General features: G+C 38.6%; 1 protein-coding gene across 3 annotated transcripts in view; it reads left to right on the top strand.

Moving 5' to 3' along the window:
• MAN1A2 (mannosidase alpha class 1A member 2) overlaps positions 1-24,309 on the top strand; it is a 148,862-nt gene that overhangs the window by 48,905 nt on the left and 75,648 nt on the right. For all 3 annotated transcript variants that reach the window (XM_050893951.1, XM_050893958.1, XM_050893964.1), the window contains exons 4-5: positions 15,319-15,437; positions 17,869-17,949. In XM_050893951.1, the coding sequence (XP_050749908.1) occupies positions 15,319-15,437; positions 17,869-17,949 (200 nt within the window). The remainder of the gene's footprint in view (positions 1-15,318; positions 15,438-17,868; positions 17,950-24,309) is intronic.

The raw sequence follows: 24,309 nt of genomic DNA, 5'->3' as shown, positions 1-24,309 counted from the left end.
TTCAAGGCTATTTCATATGAAAAACTTTTCTGAAATATATAGTCTTCAGTATATACCAAGTCTAAAATAGAATCAGCTATTGTTGATTTGGTGGGCGGTTGATGGGAAGGGGGGAAAAAATTGGTCCTTGTACCGAGGACTGTCTAGGCTGTATTGTTATTGCTAGTATTTTACCAATCTCTATTACCTGTAATGACACCATTCCTAGTGGTATTTGCCTTTTTAGAAGCATTACATAAGTCTTTTTGAAATCTGATGCTATTTTTAATAAAAAGCTACTCGTAAAACCTGTTTTTATTATTCATCTCAAAGATGATTTGACCCAGACTGTTTTCTGCCATTACTGCAGTCTGTTGAACTTCCACTTCAGTTCATAGCATGTCTGGGAGATTCAGCAAGGAGATGGTATCACTGATTGACACTGCAACCCTTTGCATGAATCTTTGGGAAATCAGGTTTACTGATAACTCTCAAGTGAGGTAAACACGATTCAATTTAGAAGGCAAATAAGCCATTAATCTTCCCTGTTGGACTCCCCTTTCCCTCCGAAGCAGTGTACATCTGTATATATGCCAACAGGAACATCAGTGTTCCTAACATTGCAAGATCTAGCAGGTTTCAGACTGGGATCAGAGAAGGGGAGAGGGGGTGGCCAGCTCTGCTCTCATGAATCTTTAGTTTTAAGTCATTAAAAAAATAAGGAAAAGTGATTAAAATTTAAAGCAAGATGCTCTTTGCCTCACTGAAGCATGCCAGTAAGAACATTTGTGGGCTCCCCCAATTATTAGTTTGACTCTTGTAACAAAACCTGCTGGGGTTGCTTTAGTTGACCTGCAACTGGAAACTCTTGCCAGTCTTTTTGGGATGTCTGACCTAGTGACTGCAAATTGTAAAGGAGAGCCTGCTAAAAATGTTGTCTATCAAACTGTGTAGTCAGTAGTGAAAATCTTGAATAGTACCTCTTCAACAGCTGGGTCACAGCATTAGTAGTATGGTGCTGCTTTAGGAAAGTATGACTGGGAATTGGTGGGCTTTTAAAGATATTTACATTTATATGACATATGAAACAAACCTTTTTAGGTTCTACGTTGGTGAAACAGGGTGATAACTTGCTCCTATTTTTGTGAAAGTTGCCTGTTTTTGAAAGGGCTGGTAATCTCAAGATTTGTCATTTATTCCTACCCTATAAGATAAAGTATAAAAGGCAAGGAGAACGTATAGCAGAGAGAGGTGTAATTTCTCTTTCCAGTTCAAATTTTTATTTGCAGCTCTGCTGGTGATTGTAGCAGCTAAGCTTAAAAAAAAAAGTTAACTTCTTTTTGGGCTGTTTAAATTGCTGGAATAATTTGATGACAGCCGCAGGGCGTTATTGCAGAGGTGGGGTTGTATGGGATCTGGGTCAAGTTCTCATTAGAACACAAAGGGTGAAGAGAAAAGGCGGATGGAAAATGATGCTTGTAAGATAATGAGCAAGCATGACAAACACTGAGAGCTTACTTCAGAAGGTTTTCTGGGTTTAGCAAAAACCAGTGTAGTTGATAGTGTCGGATTCTCTTGCTGTAATGAAATCTGATTGGATTTGCTTTTGAGGATGAGAGTAACCATCTGAAACATGCTGTTTAAAGATGATTTGTCCCTGCATTTGTTTGACCCCTAGGTGAACATCTTATGGAAACACCATTAAAATTACTCAGTCCAGATATGCTTCAGAGTTATAAACTATTCGTGGCATCTTTTACTTTAATATCTTATGAACTAATTACCGTAGCACAAGCTTTGAGGATGCTTTATTGTGAGTTAAATGGAGCGGTTTGTACTAGTGGGTTTGTATCAGTCTTCAATCTTTATTTTTCTAAAACAACATTTATTTGAGAACCTGAATGACTTTAAGGAAAAAAAATAAAGAAAAAAGATGACAGTCCTTGGACAACTCAGAACATTGTCCTCAGCAAAACTAGAAATTGTGGGCTGTCATCTTATGTGATGCTTTCTGAAATGAGAGTTCTGAAATTTGTGATGTGGGGTTTTTTTGTAATGTTAACTATCTAAGAATAAAGTGAAGATGTGCAGTTTGTCAGGTAATAAGTACAGGACAAAGTACTGATACAAACTCTTGCAAAATTGTAAACTTCCCATATTACTAGCAGTGCATTTCTAAACCTTGCATTTGGATGTATTCTGGCCAGTTGCTGCATTACGTGAAGATGATCTGATAATGTATACGTACATAAACAGATATATGCCTAGATATGTTTTGAAGGGTGTGAAAAGATCTTTCCGAAGTAATAATGATGTGGAGTTTTTAAGTTGCAGATGCTTGCTTACAGACATGGCCATTCTCATGCACAAAGATTTAACGAAATTATTATTTTGTATTTTGTCACACTAGAACTGTCTCATGCATCTGTAGTGCTTTCATGCCTTTCCTGTTCTCTCATCTCACATGCCATGCAAATGGCCAATTTAGAGCTGGCAGACATCTCAGATTGTCTTGGGATAATGTCTTCTAGGAGGAAGAGAAAATTGTGGTTGCGTTTGTATTACCTAGTAGAGCCTCATGGCTGCAATGCAGTGCTGTATCTCTTCCCTAACACATGACCAAATAAAGCTGTTCTCTCTTTTATGAGGGTTTTTTGTCTGGCACGTTCAGTGTCATCAACATAATGTGCTGCTGCTTCATACATATGGAAAAATGAAATTTTGAGGTGTATGTTGGTTAACGAGCAAGATGTGTCCAAGGGAACAACTCAAGGATTCAGTTGGGGCAGCTAGTGAGCTGAATTTTTTTTAGCTTGCCAGTGGACTACTTGGTTTCTACCACCTTGTTGAGTGTGTCCTGTTGCCTGGCTTGCTGCGCAGCCTGTCTCAGCCTTTTGCTACCAGTGCTGCTGATAAACCCCCATGACCTGGGAGAAAGTTGCTGAGCCAGCTGCCAACTGCCCACTGCCGCAGCGTGGGAAGCTCTTGCTGCAGATCTTTGTGTTGCTAAGCAATGGAGATCTGACAGTGCATTTCTCCACCGTGCTGGAGAGCAGGAGCAGCGATGCTCCCAAGCCCCATGGAAAAAATGCATTTGTCAGACTGCAAAAGCGTGAGGCTGTTGTGAGAAGTAGCTGAGTCAGGCAAAGGAGTCTGTTTTTCCAATACCTTTGGCAAGTACAGTATAGCTTGGGAGAGTAATGCGATTTCTTTGTCCAGTTCGTGGTCTAGAAAACAAGAGGTGGAATATTTCTTGTAAGCACTACAAGAAAATTCTTTAACAGATGTTTTTTCGAATTACCCTGGGAAATATTCATTAGTTTATTAGACGTTTTTGTCATCTGTCATCCTAACAGTTATTGGGCTGCCTGAGCTGCTCTGACACTATCACTGCTGTCATCTGATTAGTTGTCATTTACTTTTGAAGTTCACATAATTGAATGTCAAGGGTGTCAGGTTTCCTGGGCCTTTTGTTTTTCTGGGTTTTTTTAGCTGCCAAAAAACCTGCAAATTTATAAACATTGTGGAGACAAACACTTTTACTGGGAGGAAACTAGATGATACACCCTAAAGACTTAGGGGTGACCTTTTGAAAATGTGGCTAAAAACTTCTGCTGTCTTCTCATTGTAAAATCCTAATGAAGAGACAGACAGGAGAAACAACTTCTGCTAAACATCCTTTTTCTGTGCATGTTTTCAGCCTCTGAATCTGTGTGGAGGATAAATGAAAGCAAAAAAGGAATATGAGGTATATATGTAAACAAATACGTTCTTGACTTGTTTTGATGGGGGAAAAAAAAACCCTACTTGGTGAGCAGTAGTTTTTATCTTAACTGTATGTGCACAAGCAGTCTACCCATCATTGTGTTTTTCTGTGGCAAATGAAAGGGGAAAGAAAATCCATTCCCGCTAACTAGTAAAGAGAGGTAATTTCATGATGCAAATTTCAACCCAATCTCTGTATTTCAGGTTCTATTCAATTTTAAAGTAATTGAAACTGGCCTTAGGACAGGCCTATGCAGCTGTGTCCTCTGCAAAATCAGTAATGAGTGACTACACTGAGACAATGTTGAATATTATATGTACATTGAATGTGTATTGGTTTTTTGGCCAGTAACACAAATTTTGGAAAGATAAAATTTTAAGGCGGAACATAACTCTCAAGAGTTGCTGGCCGGATTTGGAATTAGAACAGTGTTCTGATAACACAAGAAAAATTCCTTCAAGTTGGATGAAAGATCAAACATGTTCATTACTCATCCTCCAAAAATTGCTCATGGCAGGTACATAGGGAAGAAATGTAAGAGCAGGAAAAGCCTGAGGTAAGTGAGCATTTCTCAGAGTACTCTCCAGGCTTACAGAAATTTATGCAGTGTTAGTGCTTCTGTGGTCAGAGGCAGCAAGTTTTATTTAATCACCTTTAGTTTATTTTTCTGTGATTTTTGTCCAATGTATTTTTAAGTCTGTGCAAACTTAAGAGCACCCACCATATCCCATTATGAGTGGTTCCGTAGCTTGATTCCATATTATGTAGAAAACATTTTCGTTTTGAAGTCTGCTCACTGTCCTAGGTGACTAGTTTTGGTATTGGAAAAAAACAACCCATTACTCATCTCTTCCTTGCCATTCATGAGTTTGTAGAACTGCATATGCCCTCAGCTGTGTGCCTGTCTTACATGGAGAGTCTTGGTCTGTTATGTCATTTCTCATACATAAGTTTTTTCATACCCTATATATTGTTATCTCCTTTCTTTGTATCTTTTCAAGTTTCTTGTTTTTTTTTCTCTGAGAGGAAGACTAAAACTTTGTTCTGTTTTCTGTTTTGTTCACTGTTCCTCTCCTAATAATTGTATTTTGCATCTTTTAGGCTCCTTATGGAGTCTAGAAACACACTATAGGGTGGCTTTTCTGCAGTAGCATTCCTATTCAAAATCCTCATCCACTGTATATGGTACTTCTGAATTATTTATAACTATGGTGATTTATAAATATTTCCAAATGATTTCATAAATAAGCATGTGCCCAAGCATTCATCTCTGTAGGATCCCACTGGTGGTTTCCCCTCACAATGATAATTGGTTGTGTACACTTATCCCGTTTCCTATCTTTTAAACAATTATCCATCTGCATGAGAACAATTTTCTCTTATCCTGTAGCAGGTTAGTTTTCTTAAGAGCCTTTGTTAAGGGATGTTCTCTTATACCTTTTGTATATATTCTTTGTCCATATGCAAGTTCACTTCTTAAAAAGACTGTAACATTGATGCTAAGATAAGACTTCCCTTTACAAAATTTCTGACTTTCCTCAGTTCATCTAATTTAAAGCTGTCCTCTGACTTCTGCTAATTGGGCAAATAGTGTTTTGTAAACACTATTTTGCTTCACTGCAATAGATGTCGTGTTTATTCAGAATATGGTTTTCTCTAAAACTTGCAAATGTGTGCAGGTAGGGTGCAATCTGGCTGTGCGTTCCCTCTTAACTGTTTTACAGTACTGGTGCCATAGATAGAGACAACTGTGGTTAGCTAAGAGTATTTTTTGAACGTTATTGCTGTTTCATCAAACTGTCATGAGTGTGCCTATGCATATCAGTAAAATTCACCATGAGCAGCTGTTGTCTTCTGTTCTTCTTTTTAGTAATACAGTATTCCCACTGAATTCTTCTCACCCAGTTTGTATTAGCTCATGTACAACACATTTAGGTCGGTTGTTCTCAGTGGCTTTTTTACATGTTTCTGAACTGATGATGTTAAATCCTATGGCATTATTCAGAAGATTGAAAATTCTGCCTTTAAAAAAATGAGATGCACAGATGCGAAGTGGAATTAGATAAACACACCTCATTCTGTAACCTGCCTTATAGAATAGTGAGGTAAACATCTATATCAACTGGTAATGAAGAAATCAACTCTAAGACATTAGAGTTCAGGGCTGAGGCTCAAATTGAGAATTTTTATTCTCTCTAATAGCATCCTCTTCTGTTTTTCTCTTATAAACCGGATGGTTTGCTCTGAGTAAAAAAAATATATTTGTTTCCTGTTGGGAATCTTTGGACTTATGCTTGTTTTGATTTGGGAATTATTTAGGTTGTGGGAATGCTATTCCTGAATTTAAACTTGTTTCCTATCATTTGGCACTAAGAACAGAGGGTGTAATACGGAAATGAAATTAAGGCTATGCAGTCTATTTTGAACTGTGTTAAAAAATTAAGTAAACAGGCATGACAACTAAATAAGGATTAGCATACTGAGCTCTAAAACTAAATATGGTAAGGACAACTACATGGGCACGCATACAAAGTGGGAGACAGATGCAAGTACTCTTTGCTGTCATCTGAAGCCAGCAGATGTGCGAGGCAGCTGTAATTCAGAAACAGTTCAACCACGTGAGTGCAGCACTGTGCTTGTGGCTAATACACTAATATCGTTACTCAAGTTTTGCACTGTTCTGATGAAGTTTTACGGCTACCACACTGAAATCAGCTCCTCTCCAGCTGTCTTAAAGAAAATTTAGAATGTGGTTTGGTCCCATATGTGTGGAAGTGGCCCAAGCTTTTATCTAAAGATGGAAAAGCTTATGTGACATGAAGGCTTAGAGGTGTGTTTTTTGTGATGCTTTTCCTACTGCCCAGCAGACAAAGTAGTTTAGCTTACAATTATCTGTAAGAAATCGTATCTTTACTGTCTTGGAAGATCAGTACTTAGCTTGCTTCATCCATAAGATTTCTGCACTCAGGTCACACAACTATATTAGAGTCCAGATAACCTTGCTCTCTTATTTACTGTCAAATATTAATCTTGCTTTGCTTGCTGCTGGGTTTAACTGAGTGCTGCCTGTATTTAGGTTCTGCATATTTCTGAGCCATCATTCACAGGTATTTTTCCCTTCAGTCTTCCACTGCCTGATTTCTCAGAATGGAGTTGCTCCAGATTTGTATTTTTGGTTAGTTTTGATCGACTGCTTCATGTGTGTAGCTGATTACCATCACCATTCACTTGTCACCCGTTATTCTTGCCTCCCTTCTGATACACTTCTGCCCCCTCCTTTCTACTCAATTTAATGCCATCTCCTCTTCCTTGTTCCTTTCCTACTCTGACGCTCATACTAATCTTTCTCTCCTGACATTGCAGCCTTTCATTTATCACTAGGTCTTAACCTTCCGCTAACTCAGATCATAGTTCCAGCATTAATCTTAATTATGGTCTGCACACAGTCCTCCTCCTATTACAGTAATTGTTATGTGTTTGCACTTAAAATAACAAAAAAAATATGAAGGAGACAATTGGAAAGAAACGAGGAAAATTGAAACAGTTTGGTATTAATATGTTAAGTCCTTTTCAAATTTAGTTTTGAGGACCTTCAGGCTTTGTACTAGAGGAACTGCATTCAACTCTTGCTTGTATGAATTTTGAATTAAGCTGAAGGGCTGTGTAGGATTTAGTTGGGGAGCAAAGTGAAGCAATCAAATGAACAGCAGAGAAGAGGAAGGTTTACTGTAGTATAAATTCTTAGACAAAGTTTTTAAATTTAGGTCTTAAGGACATAGCTATTTAAGCAGCAGTTTGTTGATTAATAACATCTACCTGCAGGTCCACTTTTTAATGGATTCAAAGACTAGCACACACTTCAGTGCTTCGCTCCCATTACTTCCTCATTTATAAAATTAAGGAAAGCATTACAATTGATTATTTAATGTTATTTATATGCTAAAATACTTTACTGTCTGGTACAAAAGATTAGGAACTCCTTTCATGTTGTCTATTATCAGCAACTTAACAGAACTAAGCAATCAACATGCTTAGTTTTTTGTTCTGCTTTTTTAATTAGTCTAAAATGTTAAAGGCAATTGGTTTCTTCATGGGTACTTAAAGGCTTATTCATTGCACTTTATGGCTGAGCTGAAATCATACGTTGCAGTTTTGTATGAAATGTATGGTTTCATTGGCTGATTTTGAGGCACTTGTTTTCACAGTGGAATTAAACTCTGTTCAGAAGTTTAATTCATTTTCTTAAATGTTATCTTGTTCCTTGTGAGTCATTAAGATATTTTTACAAGTGGTATGCTTCAGTAGTGGCAGCTTTATTGCCAGAGCCTCATTAGAGATACAGAAAACTGGGTTGATAATTGTTTGCTTTTAATTTTCATGTTATATATTTTTCTACTACATCTGTAATTGTCTATCACATGAAGAAATCCTGTTGCTATAGTCTGAAAACTTGAATTCTTTTGAATCTTTTTGAGTAGAAATTGCTATACTTTCCCTAGATCAGTACAGTCTTGCCCAGTCTGCATTTTTCTGCCATTCTGAAGCTGGGCAGGCAGGAATATCAATAACGAGAATATTTGTTTTTTTAAGACCGTAATAACTCTGTATTTAATGTCAGGCTGAGTTTATCAAGCAAGCATTTTTGCTCTGTTGCTAGGGATTAAAACACCTGCCTATGTGAAAAATAACTAATCTTTTAGGTTCAAAGTGTGCCAGGGTGTACTTCCTTGAGGAGGCTTTATATCTCCTCTTTTGTTTCTGGAATCACTGTGATGGAATAGGGAGGATCTGCTCTATGCTTGGGCACACCCCAGTTGTCAGGTTGCTCTGGCAGTAGTGCTGTGGACCACTCTGAAGTTCAGATCACCTGTCAGAGCAGAAATTTAACGTAGGAATTAAGTTAAATGATCCCTTGAGACTTTGGTCCTCTTAGATTCCTTTTGTAAATTGATTTCCACCCCCACCCCACCCCCAGCTAAACACACGAGTAATCAAAGGCATTCTGCACCAGTAGGAGCAGGTTCTGCTTCCAGTAAATGATGGCTGTCCAGGGCCCTGAAAAAACCAAGAACTGGATAAGAGTGGCTGAGGCCAATACTATTTCTGGCACACAAGATCTGTTCGTATCTTATGGTTCTGTCCATCAGTATGATCATCCCATTGGCTATGCTGTTTTGAGAGTGAAAGCCATTTGCTTGCATCCAGATCTCTAGTCTCTACACATAACTAGCTATAGATTCCAGCTTTCTAATGTGTATGAAGAGAAGCTGGCTTTCTAGAGTATAAAATATCTTATTTCCGTAGCAGGGATGTCTTGACACAGAGATACTTGCTATTTGTATGATATAGAGGCAGTTGTCTTCAATAACAGCCCAAATGCTTTTACTATATCCAACTGCTTGTTTTTCCTCAAGCAGTCTTGCCAATTCCTTTAGCTTTCATCAGTGCATAGCTGGTGGTGGTATCCGCACGCTGTCCTTGTTTACAAGAGTAAGAGTCTCTATTAGATTCCTCTGTTTTTTTCACTGGTTTAGGACATGTTAAAACCCTACCTTGATTGTAAAGGAACTGATGAGCATCCCACTTCTGGGTCTTTCATCTGCTATCTTTTCTGTTTAATAATAAAATATTTCCTTTTCAGTCACTACATAAGGTAGAAGGGTAAGAATGGTTACATGCACCTGTTAGGCCTATTGTATATGCCTTCTCCTTGGAGGCAGTGGCCTCATGGTAATTTTCCCACTTAGGCTGGTTTCCTCAACTTTGTAGCAGCCCTGCTCTGACCTAGCGTGCATTTCGATGATGAGAGATCCATTTGGTCTGCATTTCCTTCAGGTTTGTTACTCCTCTAACTGGTCTCTGGATAGATGCCAAGTGTGTTGTAAGACACTAACGCACTTGTAACACAAGAGTGTTAGAGCACAGACAGACAGAGGGTGAAAGGGAAAGGAGGAAAATTCTCTCCCCAGCGAGGCAGGGGAGAGAACAGGAAGAGCAAAAGCAAGAAAACCCATGGGTTGAGATACAGATAGTTTAATAAGTGAAGGAATACAGGTAGTTTAATAAGTGAAGGAAAGGGGTGAGGGGGGGGGGGAGATAATGCAAAGACAATCACTCGCCACCTCCCACAAGCAGACTGAAGCCCAGCTGATCCCCGAGGAATGGCTACCTGCCAGACTAACCCCCTTCCCCTCAGCTTTTATCACTGAGCATGGCATTATATGGTATGGAGTATCCTTTTGGTCAGTTTGGGTCAGCTGTCATGGCTGTGTCCCCTTCCAGCCTCTTGCCCACCCCTGGCTTTTTCACTGTGGGGGGCAGAGGGGAAAAGAAAGAGAAAGCCTTGATGCTGTGCAAGCACTGCTCAGCAATTGCCAAAACTCTGCTGTGTTATCAACTCTGTTTTAGTCACAAATCCAAAACACAGCACCATACAGGCTGCTGTGAAGAAAATTAACTCCGTCCCAGCCAGGCCCAGTACATCTGCTCAGCCCTCAACTTGGGCTAATGAAAGCCTCCATGGAACTGTTTTTTCGGAAGAAGTAATGAGATTTGTGTGTGGTCTATACCTGTTGAAGAAAGGAGTAGGTATGGGTGACATGTCGAATAATCAGAGTTTCTGTGAAGCACCTATTTGCTGATTACTTTTCAACTCGGAGTGCATGACTTCAGTTTGCTGGCGTAGAGTTTTAATTTGACATCTTGTTCCTCACTTACATAATGTGTCTGTGTCTCAAATTTTCATAGTCTTCTCTGATCATAATTGATCTGTGCTAGTTTGCATATTTTCCCTAGTACCTCACTGCTCATAGTCTCTTCTGCTTCCACATAATAAATACACTAAGCAACCCTGTAGCTGGTATCAAACTTTCTAAATCTCTATACTTATCCTTATGATATAATGAAAATGGGCTATTTATTTTCTTCATATTCCTTTTGTCATGGAACACATGACAATGATCTGTCTCCCCATACTTTGATAGTCTCTTGTGAGACTTTAAAGTGGTATAAATAAACCAGTTCTTCATCTAGTGCTTTGGCATACCGAAAGAATTTTAGATAGGAAGACCATTTTTCTTTTAATGGCCCTGCTGTTTACACTTAGTCATATGATTTGCTAGATATTTCAGACTGTAGATTTATGTGCTATCAAGTGAGGGAATTATTTGTCTAATCTCAGGAAATTGAAGTCTACCTAAATATAAATCTGACTTACTATTTTGCATTCCTTTGGAATAATACTCTTGCTTAATGAGTGTGCGCAGGATTTTGTTAATAGTTCAGCTATTTCTCTGCTAAATTCCTTCCATTAGCTCATGATGGATGTTCTGTTTTATTTAGAAGAATGAGCATCGCATTCATTAGGCAAACTTCATTAAATTTGGAGCTCAATCAACTAGAACTGTAATTATATGGAGAGGAAACTTCCTAATCTGACACTTGTAAAACTGAGCCCGTTTGGAATCAGTTATTATCTTATGCAACATGACCAACCAAGCCTTTGTATTGAACAGAGGCAGACCCTGGGAGGAGTGCCTTCAGCTAGGAGAAGTGCTATTTTCTATTAATTGTTTTATAGCCTTTTTCACCACAATGAGACATCTGCTCTCTCTGTATCTGGAGCAATAATAGGTCAGACTGGTTGAGGTGGTAGTAAGCGGCGTATACTCCTCTAAACTGTTATCTCATTGTTTAGAGTTACTTTATAACTCTTCAAATGACACTTTCTGCAGTCCAGGAAGACTACCCTCTTGTCCTTTAAGGCAAAATTTATGGATCTTAGCATGGTTATGAAAGGAAAAAAACATACTCTATTATGAATGGAAAATTATTTCTTTGTGACTTTAGACTGAATGGTTTGTATCAACATCAGGAGGGGGAAGTACAGCTGCCTATCCATTGTAGTCTGTTTTCCCTGTAGCACCACATGTGACTCTAATGCAGGCCAGTGATCTTTGAACACTTGCTGTTTCTGCCTGCTGTAGATTTCAGCTGATGCCTTGCTGGTAGTGCAGTGCATTTTAAGATGGAGGAAGACAGCTATGACAACATCACTGCCTGTTCTGGTTAGGTTGGGGACCTCAGCAGATACAGAAGAATTCAGCAGAAGCTGTTATTTAGGAACAAATTAAGAATGACATCCTCTCCATGTAGTCCTCCAAGAAAGAAGCTGAGAGCAATTAACTAATTTTATTCTCTAACCCAACCTAATGTAGCCCACAAATGCTTGTAAGTTGTACCTATCTTGCAACATGGGGTGGCCAAGGTGTTATGTTAAGTGTATTGTCCTCTGTGTTGCCTTATGTCCAGCTCTGCCCTCTATTCTTATAAGCACAAGACTTCTGGGTATAAGCTCTGCATTTTGGACTCTTCCCCCTCAATGCCCAGGAGGAGGAAATTAGCTTGCTTTGTGCTGCCTGATTGACACTAAAGGAAGAAGAGTGGGTAGACAATCTGTTGCAAAATATTGACTTGTCATCTCCTGACCTTTTGGAAATGTGTTCAGCCAAAAAGATTTAAAAAAACAAAGATTGTTCTTCTGAGTCTTCCTCAAGGAAGAAGTGCTGGTGTGCAGTTAGGATTAGTTACCATATGTTTAAGAAGAAAAAGGAAAAATAAACCAAATCTGGTTGAAATAGCCTACTTATGAATAAGAAGGAAGAAAAACGAATAATTTATTATGGGTTGGGATATAAATGCTATCCTTAGGAGACCATGGTAAGAAATAGTTGAGCTCTCACATGAAGTCTAGAAACTATAACCATACTGATCTGCATCTCAGAAACAGGCTCCCATCACTGCTCAGGGAAGAGGCATGTGTGAGCAGAAGGGGCTTTGCTCAGTAATGTTTTGTTGGACATTTGTGGGTCTAGGAAAGATAGACAAAAAGATGAGAGAAAGGGACAAAAAGGCAGCAGGAGGGAGAGCTTGAACAAACTATTGGAGTGTGGCCCAGACAAAAGCTTAGAGTATGAATGTGTACCTTTAATGGACTCTTAGGGGCAAAAAATGCTGAGCAAGTGTCTTTTGCTCTGTTGAACTGCATTTATTTCTGTGGCTGCAAACAACGCTGGAGGATCTTGTGTGAAACAGGTTGTCAGTCAATCCCTATTGGGTACTACTGGTTTAGGTGAGATTTCTATATATGGGGTTGAGGGCTCACTCTGAACACTGTGAGGATGAAAGCAAATTTCTTGTCTGCATTTGGTGAAGTTGTATTGTTCAGTCACTATGGGATGCATTAGGAAACCATGGACATTTTTTGTCAATTCTGGAGAGAGCTCTTCCAGCAATTCTGGCCTTTCCGCTCTCAATCTCTGTCTGGATGCATCTATTGGATTCGTGAGATGGCAAAAATAATCATGGGCTTTTGCATTTCCATGGCCCTTCTTTCATGGTTCTGTGCAGAGAACTCCATGAAAAAGGTGGTTTAAATTTGTATTTTTGAAGATATTTTCTGGAGGGCTGGAAAGCCAATATTCTTGTGCCCAACATATTGCTGTTGCCCCTTGTGGACACTTGAATGTACTTCTGAGATCTAGAAAACTGTGGATGATTGTACAGTGGTGTCTGAACTTTTTTCCTGGGATGGGGGGGCCGACGACACACCAATCCATTCCTGTGCAATGTATTCTCCTCACCCCATGCCAATTGTAGAATATGAGAGCTTACCAATGTGGCTATCACTGTGTTTAAGTTAATAGTTTCAAAAAATAAAAACCTTTTACAAGAGGAGCTTTCAGGATTTCCCAAGGCTATGTATCCCTATTTGTTCAAACAGCTTGTGTATTTGAAAATTTTATCAATGTGATTTAAATAAAGGAACTGAAATTGAGTGCCATAGCAGTATAACACATTCCAACTTTGTCAAAAATACCTTGTCAGCTAATACTGAAGTTAGTCCTTGTGTCATGGTCTGATTTGCATATTTTTGAAGTGATAAATTAGATAACTGTCACATTATGCTTATGAAAAGGTGTGAAGTTAAGTGCATGCTATAGCTCTACTCAAAGCAACCTCCACTTCAGCACAAGCAATGGAATTTGTCATTTGGCTGAAGGTGTTAAACTTTACAGTACTTATGCACCATGGTGAATTCATTTCCTGAGAGTTATAGGTATGCCTGGTGGCCAATTTGTCAAAGGATGTGTCTTTTAGTTAATCTTGTGAAAGGTAGTGTGTCCTGATCTGTACTTGAATATTCTTAACAAACACCGCCGACTTTAGACTTTCTGTATCTAGTTTAAATTAATTAAAACAGATGCACAAGTATTTTTTAAGAAAAAATTAGTTGGTGATTACTTTGTCATAGAGACTGTTGTGTTTAATTTTTATTGTTCGGGGAAAGAAATCCCTGAAAGTGGAGTTAAGCTTGCATGTAAGTATCAGTCATTTAGGTGAGTAAAAGAAATACAATGGGGGTGATGGCTTCATTCAGTTATTGTTATGCTTGAGGGGAAAAAAAAAAATCTCTAAACATGTAAAAATCAGAAATGAATGAATAGAAAGAACCAAGCAGGAGCACTGCGCTGTAGAGATTCCATTATGGATGAAAAGCACATTAAAAAAAAAATAAAATTGGCTTAACTTGTTAGGAGACTACTGTCATTAAATTGCTAATCATATAGTTATTGTACTGTTTTATAGAATACTGGTATGAACAGTGAAATGCGGCTACTTAGTGCGTAGGAAGTGTTATACACTCCATGAAAATAAAGCCATGGTAATTTTTGCTTTCCTCTAGAAACAAAGACCTCTGCCTACAAAGGGCAACGGCTTAGGTTGGGATGGCCTAAGGAGGTCAAGGCTAACATGAGCAATGGCTCACCACCTCTTCATCCTGTCTCTCTTGTACAAACCGATGAGTCGCTCATCAATCAACTCTAAATTGCTGCTGTTTCAAGTGAATGGCATTTTAGGGTAAAGCACCATTGATTTTTATTTGGCTTTAAATGCTTCACTTTCAATGGTGACAATTGAGGAATCCATTAGCAGCTCGCAGTGTGGGTCCCTGCAGGCAGTGAGGTGAACATCTTGGGGCTGCAGCTTTATCGGTCAAGCCAAGCCAGGGTATCCCTGCTCATCAGTCCATGCTTTCAGTAACTAGGTAGGCTCCATAATTGCAAAACTTGGAACGTTTCAGTAGTAAATGTTGGGAAATGCAAAGCATTACTGCAAGTACCGATTGCTTTATCTTGCATATGCTTTTTTTAACACTTCTGTCCTAGAATTCCTAATAGCTTTTTGAAGCTGAATGTCTTTCTGTCCTTTTTTTGTGTCAAAGTACAGTTGCTCATGTTCAGGTTAGGAAAGCAGTTGAGAACAGTTTTTTCTATCTTTAGTCGTCTTTTCTCCCCAGAAGCCAAACTGTGTCAGAGGAGTGATGCTTTGAAAGAGAAGTGTGATCCTATTATGTAGCTGCTAATTCCTTGCTCATTTTGATTATTCTTTGTGCTGTCATCTTTGTAGTAACTTTGCTTTGCTACTGCTTGGGTTACTTTCTCATGATTGTGATGTTTAAGAAAAGTAACAAAATAATAACTTGTAATAGAAATCCTTCTTTTTGCATGTAGGAAACTCACAAATGGGTGCTACCATAGTAGATGCATTGGATACTCTTTATATCATGGGGCTTCACGATGAATTCAGAGAAGGACAGGAGTGGATTGACAAAAATCTTGATTTCAGTGTGGTGAGTAGAACTTGCCCTAATATTTCTCTAGTCCTTTTCACAGTGTTCCTTGGGGGGGTGCAGACAGAAGAGGTCTTTCAGCTGGAACTTAAAAAGCTGATGATTCAAAGTATCAGATGTAAGCTTTAGTGAAGTTCTCTGTGTTTGTAACTTTATTTTGAAAAAAAAAAACCAAACCAACCGAACCCCGAACCCCAAGCCTTTCACACTTTATTTATAAGTAAAGCTACATCTATATATTGTATTTTCAAAGTACAAATTATAGTTGGATAATGGAAGAAAGGGAGAGTGGTCAGTGAGAACCAACAGGGCCTCAGAAATGAAGGCAGAAAGATGAGGCTTTCCTACCTGATAGTATTTGGAAATAACTGAGCTGTGAAAGACAATTTCCCCCCAAATGACAGTGTATAAATTACTTAACAATACAATCTCTTCTTTCATGTCCTTAAGATATTTTAACATGAAGAATGCCACTTGAATTGTCTTAGTTTGCCTACAGGTTCTGAATCTTTCACAAGAATTTCCCAGTTGGTCATACAGCATCTGATGTTCTTTGTGTGTGCAGAGTTTGGAAGCGTTAAATGGAAGCAATGGCTCTATTTTATCCTTATTGATTAGTGTTCTTATTACTAATTTTGGGACTGTCACAGACTCTGTGATGGAATTTGTATTTCAATCCTTGGCCTTGCCCTATGATTCCAAAAACAATTTTTCATTCAGTAATGCACAAAATGAAATGTAGGTATACAGTCAGAACTGAGCAGATGCTTACTGTTGTTTTTATATTATATCCTACACTTCAGAAATTATTTGTTTGGTTTTTTCCTTTTGTTTTATACATTGACTGTCTAGCAAACATTAAAGAAATTCTACTGTGCCTTTTTAGTTAGTGCCAGATAATTATTCAGTCTAAAACTGAAGACCCTAAATATATTGGAGTCAGTGTAGACATAATGGTACCATTATGAGGGTGAATTTACTTCTGTAACTTTTGTCTGATCTGAGGCAATCTCAATATAAATTTGCAGAATTAATCTAGGGTTTGGGTGGAAGAAATTTACATGACCCACTGGGGTTCAATTACAGCTTCCTATGTATCAAAAAACATTTCTGAAGGTTAGTGAGTTGTCTTACATATATACCAGATGAGTAATTTCCTTATGTGGTTTGAAGCTTATAAATAAATACATAAATTTGTTCCACTTGGATTCTTTTACTGGGAAATAGAAATCCTTGGTTTCACTCTACACTGTACCATTGCTTGTATGATTCATGACTTTAATAGGTATTAAGTGGAATCATATGCTGCATTGTTGATTTTTTCTTTTATCACCTGTATGTGAATAAAAAAACCTCTTTTACTAAAAACCTATATGTGGCAGTATTTCAAACTTTAGACTTTTAATCATCAGTGCTATTTGAGGAAATCTTTAAAGTATTCATATAATCTTTCTGAAATAAGTAATATGTGCAAAACACACTTATTTTGGATACAAGCAAAATGCATGATACAACCGCCGGTGCCATAGAAATAGTGTGAAAGGAAAGACATACCTATAAATATCATTTCAGCTGTGTGCTAATAGGTGGGTCAACTTGTACAGTGTACATGGTAGTGACTTTTCTGGATAAAAGGAAAAGTCTCCCTTATCTCAAATCTTTAAATAAAACTACATTTCTGTGTCTAATGGGTTGAATGAAGAGAAGTTCATGGGGGAGACAGATGGGGTGTATGCAAGCAAAGGAGTGAATGGGGCGCAGAGGGAGGCAGAAGGATGTTAAAACTATCTAGTTCCTCTTAATTTTTCAGTGGGTTAAATGAGTCAAAAGATACTGGTGAATTTAGCCCAAGGATATTAGTGTGGAGGAAGGCAGTAAAATGGTTTATTCTCTTGAGTTTCTCAGTGGTCTTGCAGTACTTGTCATAACATTAAATACATAAAGGCTATTCCTAGACAGAGACTATGTTAAAATGGAGCTCTGATTTTGAGATTGCACATTAGTAATTCAGGTTAAGAAAGCACATTACAGGAATTCTCTAATTATTGTTCTACTTTATCCTGTAAACCCAGAAGATTTGGTGTTATGCTTAAACGTAAGAGAGAAGATGCTGAATTACAGAAATGTACAGTCCTTGCCTTCTTTCCCACCATCCCCAAACAACTTTAATTGCACTTTGTAGTGATAATATGATTAAAGAGCAGGAGAAAAAGGAATTTGATTTTTAAAAATCAGTTGAAGCTGTAACTAGAATTACCACTTGGTGTCATGAAGACGTGCACAGGAATTTCAGTATGGATTTAGACACTGAAACAGTACAAACCTTTGCATGCAGATTGGTTTAGGGTATGTACTTGCTGCTGCCTTGATGATTCTTTTTTGTCTTTGATTAGGGAGTTGGTTAATTATTTACTTTTTCTTTCTGTTCTAGAATTCTGAAGTGTCTGTTTTTGAGGTCAATATTCGCTTCATTGGCGGTCTTCTAGCAGCATACTACCTTTCAGGACAAGAGGTAAGGAGACTGGAAGGAATCTGTGAAATTTAATGTATTCTAGTAAATGTTGCATATGAATTTTCTAGAATCTTGGTATCTCAGTAGTTCGCAAACTAATTTTACAGCAGTGAATTGTCTAAAGTAACCAAATTCTTAGAGTATGGAATCTTTAAAGCTTGTTTCTGTGGAGGTCTTGGCCAATTTAGGACCCTTTGTTAAAGCTTTGAAATGCTTCTTTTACCAAGATGTTTTCAAAAGATATCCACTCAAGTAAACATCAGCCTGAAATGTCAAGTCACTAACTTCTTATGCCAACAATAACTTGTTTTGATATTCTGTAACTCCATGAAGGTAAAAATAATAGTTTTGTCACTTGTTCTGCAAGGCTGTAGGTTTGCTTCACAAAAGCACTACACAGTTGTCTTATTTTCTCAGTGACAAACTGAGAAATATCAAGCCAATTTCATCCCACTTTTGAAACTTCTATTAAAATAAGATCGGAGACTTATACTTCTGAGTGCTTATGCAAAGACACGCTTAGATTGGAAGGATGCATATACCCAAAGACTTGCAACCATGGACTTCTTTGGTCTAGCTGTGACCTCTTACTTCACATACTTTAACAAGGCTGGAGCGTGACCCAACCTACAGATTAAGTCATAGCTCTTCTCATGTCTTATCAGCTATCACCTGTCTTTTGATCTATGTCTTTGATTTGTTTGTTTTTATCCTTTATTTTTCGTGGCCCTTCTGTAGCCAGCTACCTAAAACACTAGGCTTCCAGCCATATTTCATGGCCTAAGGTTTGATACACTTTCAGGTGTTCATATGTATCTTCTTCCTTTGTTTAGGGGAGCACCACGTAGGTATCAACAAGTTCTCAGGGATTTTAAGCCCTCAGCCCTAAAAATAACCAGGAGAAAACCCCGTATTTGTTGGCTCTTTAGGTCTTTGGCATCATCCTGGGATCTGTGAATTTTCTCTTGTAGGAGTGTCTTCTCTTTGGAAGAAGAGCTTAGTGGCAAAGCAAAAATCCAGTGTATATCTTGAAAGAAATTGCTAGTTTATTTTTCATCAAGTACTACTGCTTCACTTTCTCCACTGTCCACACTCTCCAAGCCCCGTGCCTGCAGAAGGATCAGCTGCAAGCAGTACTTTCTGCTACAGTGATTCACATGGTCTGTTATAGAAGGCCCAAAGGAAAGGAGAAGCATATAATTTTGCCCCTCTTTTTCCTTTGTAGCAACTGAAGAGCTGACCTTGCATCGTGGCAGAGCCTTTCTCTGCCTCCAGAATCTGCTAGGCTTAGGTCTTTCTCTGCCTCCAGAATCTGCTAGGCTTAGGTCTTCCACCAGAGTTTCCTCACAGCTCGGTAAGGATTTTCCCCTCAGGGAGTGATCCTATTCCCCAGTGTTACAAGTCAGCCTTTTAAATTGGTTGCTGTGGCACCTCATCAGGAAGACAGCCTTTGTGGCAGCTATCACTTGTGTTAGAGTAGTGGTGAAATTCAAGCCCTGTTAGTTTACACTTTTGACCTAAGAAAAGAAGGCATAAAAATCACTGAATGATCAACCCAAATATTAACTTGAGGCAGCTTCTGAATTTCATCTAGGTCAGCATTATTAACCTACCAGTTTTCTTTTGAAGGTGCCCAGAACAGAAGCTTTCTTTTGCTGTCAGACATAAGCAAGGAAAAGTGCTTGGTTTTTTTATTTCTACAGTAAAGAAGTTTCATGGAGAGCAGTCTGAGCTACATGTGCTTTTCAACTTGTGCCAAAGAGCAGCTGAGGTAGCTAAGCTGGAGCTGTTAGGAGTAATCATGGTAGTTCCTACTGTAGTGCAAGTGACCTCGGCAGCATGTTGAAGGATGCTTCCTTTCCAGAAATCTGTATTTCTGTTGCTTGGAGCTCAGATCACATTAAGTACTATGTGATCACTGAAGCCTTCAAGCATTGAGTAGAGCAGTCCCACATCATCTTTTCAGCTAGGAACATTAATCCTGTCTCTGGATGACTTACTCAGGAGCATGCTCCTTGGAGTCATCCACCGTGAATATGAAAAACCTCAGAGAAAGAACAAAGATCACGCATCAGTAGCTGGATTGTTTGTATAGATCAATACCACACCTGTGCACAAGCCCCTTAACAAGAACTTTTTTGCCCCAATATGCAGATGGGTGCAGCCAAACACTGCCGAAACACATGCTTTGCCTTCATTTGTAAAGCTGAGTATTCCTTTTCCTTTCGGTTGCTTCTAACTGCTTGGTACAGTCAGAACAAGCTCCTTTGCTTAAAGAGTTTTCATCAGCACATTTTCTTTCTTTCCTTCTTAGAAAGCTTTTACCCTCTGTCTTTCCTAAATTTTGGCCACTGGGCTGACTCTTTTGTTTTTAAAAATATTTTTATGGCATCAGTCTCTCCAATGGACTTTAAATGCTTTATGACTTGTGGTAGAAGATTATTCCTGTCAAGTGTTCATATGTATTATCTTTATTTGCCAAAAGAAGAGCTCCTAAAAAAAGTGTTCAGACTGCATGTCTTTCAAAATAGTGTGGCAGATAGGACTGCTTCTGGTACCTGAGAGACTACTTCATTTGCCAAGTCGGATGGTTTCTCTGCAGTTTGTCAGTGTGGATAAGACAAGCAAGGGAACTTGAGGCTTTTCAGTAATTAAGCCCAGGAGAGAGACACCTGCCTCTGAGAACTCCTTGGAGTTGGAAACAGGTTTGTTTGAGATGTGATTTCCAATCTGGTCTTCTCTCTTCTGTTCCCAAGAAGGGAAGGTATTCCTTAGCTCAGGATTGGGGCATGCTTAACTTCTTTTTTTTACTGCATTCAGACATGTGAGGAGACACTTAGCCACTGCTAAGACAGGCAAGCCTGATCCCAACTGTTTGGATGTTTTGCCTGATCAGGTTGTGAACATGCACATGGGCTTATGCCTCTAAGGGAGTCTCTATCTACTGGTAGGTATCCTTCCTTTGTTCATCAAGCTATCATTTACTTGCTCATATTTCCTTCCCACACGTTGATATTCCAATCCCCATCTCTCTTCCTCCAAGCCTCTACTTCTGTAAGACTGTTGCTAGATACTGATTTAGAAGGTTTTCATAATAATTTCCATACTTTTGCATGTCGTGTTTGATGTGTTGAAAAATAGGCCCAATACAATGAACAAGCTGCTTGGAATAAATTCTGGTTTTCCTCTTTTAATGTATATAAATTCTGCTTAGGTCCGCAACAAGAGTTACTGCTGTTTGGTGACAGTTATAAAAGCCATTCTTACTTCATTTTGACTCCTATCACTTAGTGCTGTTAAAGATGCTATAGTGCCAGCCATACAAGACAGTGTTCAAGACTCAGCATCAGCTGTGGAAGTTCAGTCATTTTTAAGTGGCCACATTTGGAGAATTTGATAGTCAGCATGGTTTATCTATATGCTTTTGCCCTTTGTATGGAGAGGGTAATTGTGCTTGATAGGATTTTATCTGATTATGAGTCACAATGGTAGGTATTGATCATAGTTTTTAAGTACAGCTGGCTATTAATTTAGATGAAATTGTCCTCTTTAATGCTCTTATTAGAAACATGTTAGTTTTTAAAAATTATTTAGCATGTCTAGTGGCATGACTGTGGTCTCCATGCTATATTTTAGCTGTCATGTTACTGGTATTACTTAGAGGAGCATCAACTGTGATCATGGTTTTAATGATGCTGGTTACAGTTGATGGTAAAATTTTAAACCTTTCATATTAAGACTGTAGGTATTGCTGTCCCCTCTTTCATTAAGAGTTCCCTCTTACTGCAGTGGATGAGGGAATAATGAAATATATCTTCTTTACAACAAAAAAAAGCTGCTTTTTTTTAGCAACTGACAACTTGACTTAAAATGCTGTAGGCTTGTCCTGTCCAGTGTTGAGTCACAGGTCTTTCTTTGTGAAACATGACACCTGTGAATTTTTTAACAGCTCAGCCTTTTATGTGTGGGAATTTCTGCTGGACTTCATTGAGTGATGAACATGTAAGCTAAAGTTTGAGGAGGATGCGTTTTCATGTCCCTCTGGCCGAATGTCTTGGTTGTCTCGCCTCACTGTACCTTTCTGTTGATGTAAAGAGACAAAATTGTTTCTCTAACAGGCAGTTCTTCTGATTTGGGGAAAATCACCATCTTTCTCCATTTTTCCATGTCAGAATGCCTTTGGAATAGAAGAAAATCAAGATACGCCTGTAAAAGTTGACACAGTGGAAAATCTGCCCATGCATTCTGTTTCTGTCTTGTCAAGTTGAAACAACACTGAGGCTTATCTGGTCGCAGGGGTAGTAGGTCTGCAATCTGGGAGGCCCTTGTTTAAATCCTCTGCACAATAAGTTTTTCCTGGCTGATCGTGGACAGGCCATCTGGTGTCTGCCTGGTGTATTATCAGATCTAAGAGTGTGCCTTCTTTGTCTTGGCTCCTACGTAGGAATGAGGTCCCAATCTGTCATTGCTTTTGAGATTCTTGGGGGTTTTTTGAAGCTTTGAGCCTGTGGCTTTTCTCCAAAGTACATTATTGAAATAAATAATGAATATATGCTAAAATAGTGGAACATAGAATCATAGAATGGTTTGAGTTGGAAGGGACCTTTAAAGATCTAGTCCAACTCCCCTGCTATGGACAGGGACATCTTTCAATACATCAGGTTGGTCAAAGCCCCATCTGACCTGACTTTGAACACTTCCAGGGATGGTGCATCCACAACTTCTCTGGGCAACCTGTTCCAGTGTCTCACCACCCTCATCGTAAAAAAACAAACAAACAAAAAACCAAAAAAAACCCCCCAAACAAACAAAAAAACCAACCAGAAAACCCCCTTTCCTTACTTCCAGTCTAAACCTACCCTCTTTCAGTTTTAAAATCATTGCCCCTTCTCCTGTCACTACAGGCCATGGTAAAAAGTCTCTCCATCTTTCTTATAAGCCCACTTTATATATTGAAAGGCAACTATAAGGTTTCCCCAGAGTCTTCTCTTCTCCACGCTGAACAACCCCAACTCTCTCAGCCTTTCCTCGTAGAAGAGGTGTTTCAGCCCTCTGATCGTTTTTGTGGCCGTCCTCTGGGCCCACTCTAACAGGTCCATGCCTTTCTTGTACTGGTGACCCCAGAGCTGGATACAGTACTGGGGACCCCAGTACAAGTGGGGTATACTGTATACTGGAATTTTTTTGAAATTATACTGTCAAACCAAAGAAAGAAAAAGAAACTTGATAAAAAGCAGAAGAAAAAAGCGTGAGATCTCCTGGGAGTGCTGTACGTCCAGGCAAGCTCTCTTGTATTTTGCTATATGGCAGAGGTTTCTTCCCAGTTTCCACGAGCAAGTGATACAAAGTGTTTACTTCACTCATCATTATTCCTTATTAAGCTGTACATTAATAGGTGTAGTCTCTAAGTACCTAAATCTCTAAATAGAAAGTCTAAAATTCATTGTGCCTATACTCAATCAGGAGTTACTAATTAAATGTTTTTGAAGGTACAGGGTTTAGGAGAGTTGCTTAGTAGACAGTGGCTGGGAGCAATACTGTGAGAACTAGACACCCCTTTTTTCTGCCTCAGGTTATGATAGAATGGATAAAATTTTTACATTTTGCATTTTGATCAAAAAGGAAGCATGATCTTGTAGTTAAGGTGTGTGAACTACAAGTTTTCCACCTCCTGAGTTCACCGGCACCACTATGCTTCCTCTTTTCCATCTGTCAAATGGAGTTAACAGGCCAAATTAACATACTGGTGGTAAAATACATAGTGACTTCTTATCTAAATTGAGCCAGACTGTTTCTCAGTAATCCCTGCAACAATCCTTTAACTTCTATAGGAACTAGACATGGTCTTCATTATGCTTGGGGGGAAGACTGATACAGTTGATAATCTAACAGAAAGGAGTAGAAATGAAATGTTCCATATGCCTACTTTGGAGTAAACATTGAGTATGACAGTTTAGGATGAAAATCAGCCTTACATGAATTAACAAAAACAAACCAACCAACATGCTGCCCCTGCCCCCCCCCCCCCAATCCCAAACCAAACAAGCAACAAAGTATTTTTTTTTATGGCTGCATTAGGAGATTTGTTTTCTCTTATGCATCATCCTGGCACAAATATAATTTTTTGTATTTAGTTATGAATCCATGTTTTTTTTATAGTTTTCAATGATGCCTATCAAGGCATTATTTAGCATTTTCCCTGGAACAGTAGGTTCCTTTATGTTTATTACAAGTTAATTCCCTAGACTTACTGTATAAGGATGTTTTGTGTTCTTTATAATTATCTTTAACTTCTTATCCAACACTAATAAAATAAAATATCTTTATATTGCTCTATTGTATGTAATAGCATCAGGATAG

The sequence above is a fragment of the Gymnogyps californianus genome, chromosome 1 (genome assembly GCF_018139145.2).
Source record: "Gymnogyps californianus isolate 813 chromosome 1, ASM1813914v2, whole genome shotgun sequence".
NCBI classification, from domain to species: domain Eukaryota; kingdom Metazoa; phylum Chordata; class Aves; order Accipitriformes; family Cathartidae; genus Gymnogyps; species Gymnogyps californianus.
This window is presented reverse-complemented; position numbering and strand designations above follow the sequence as displayed.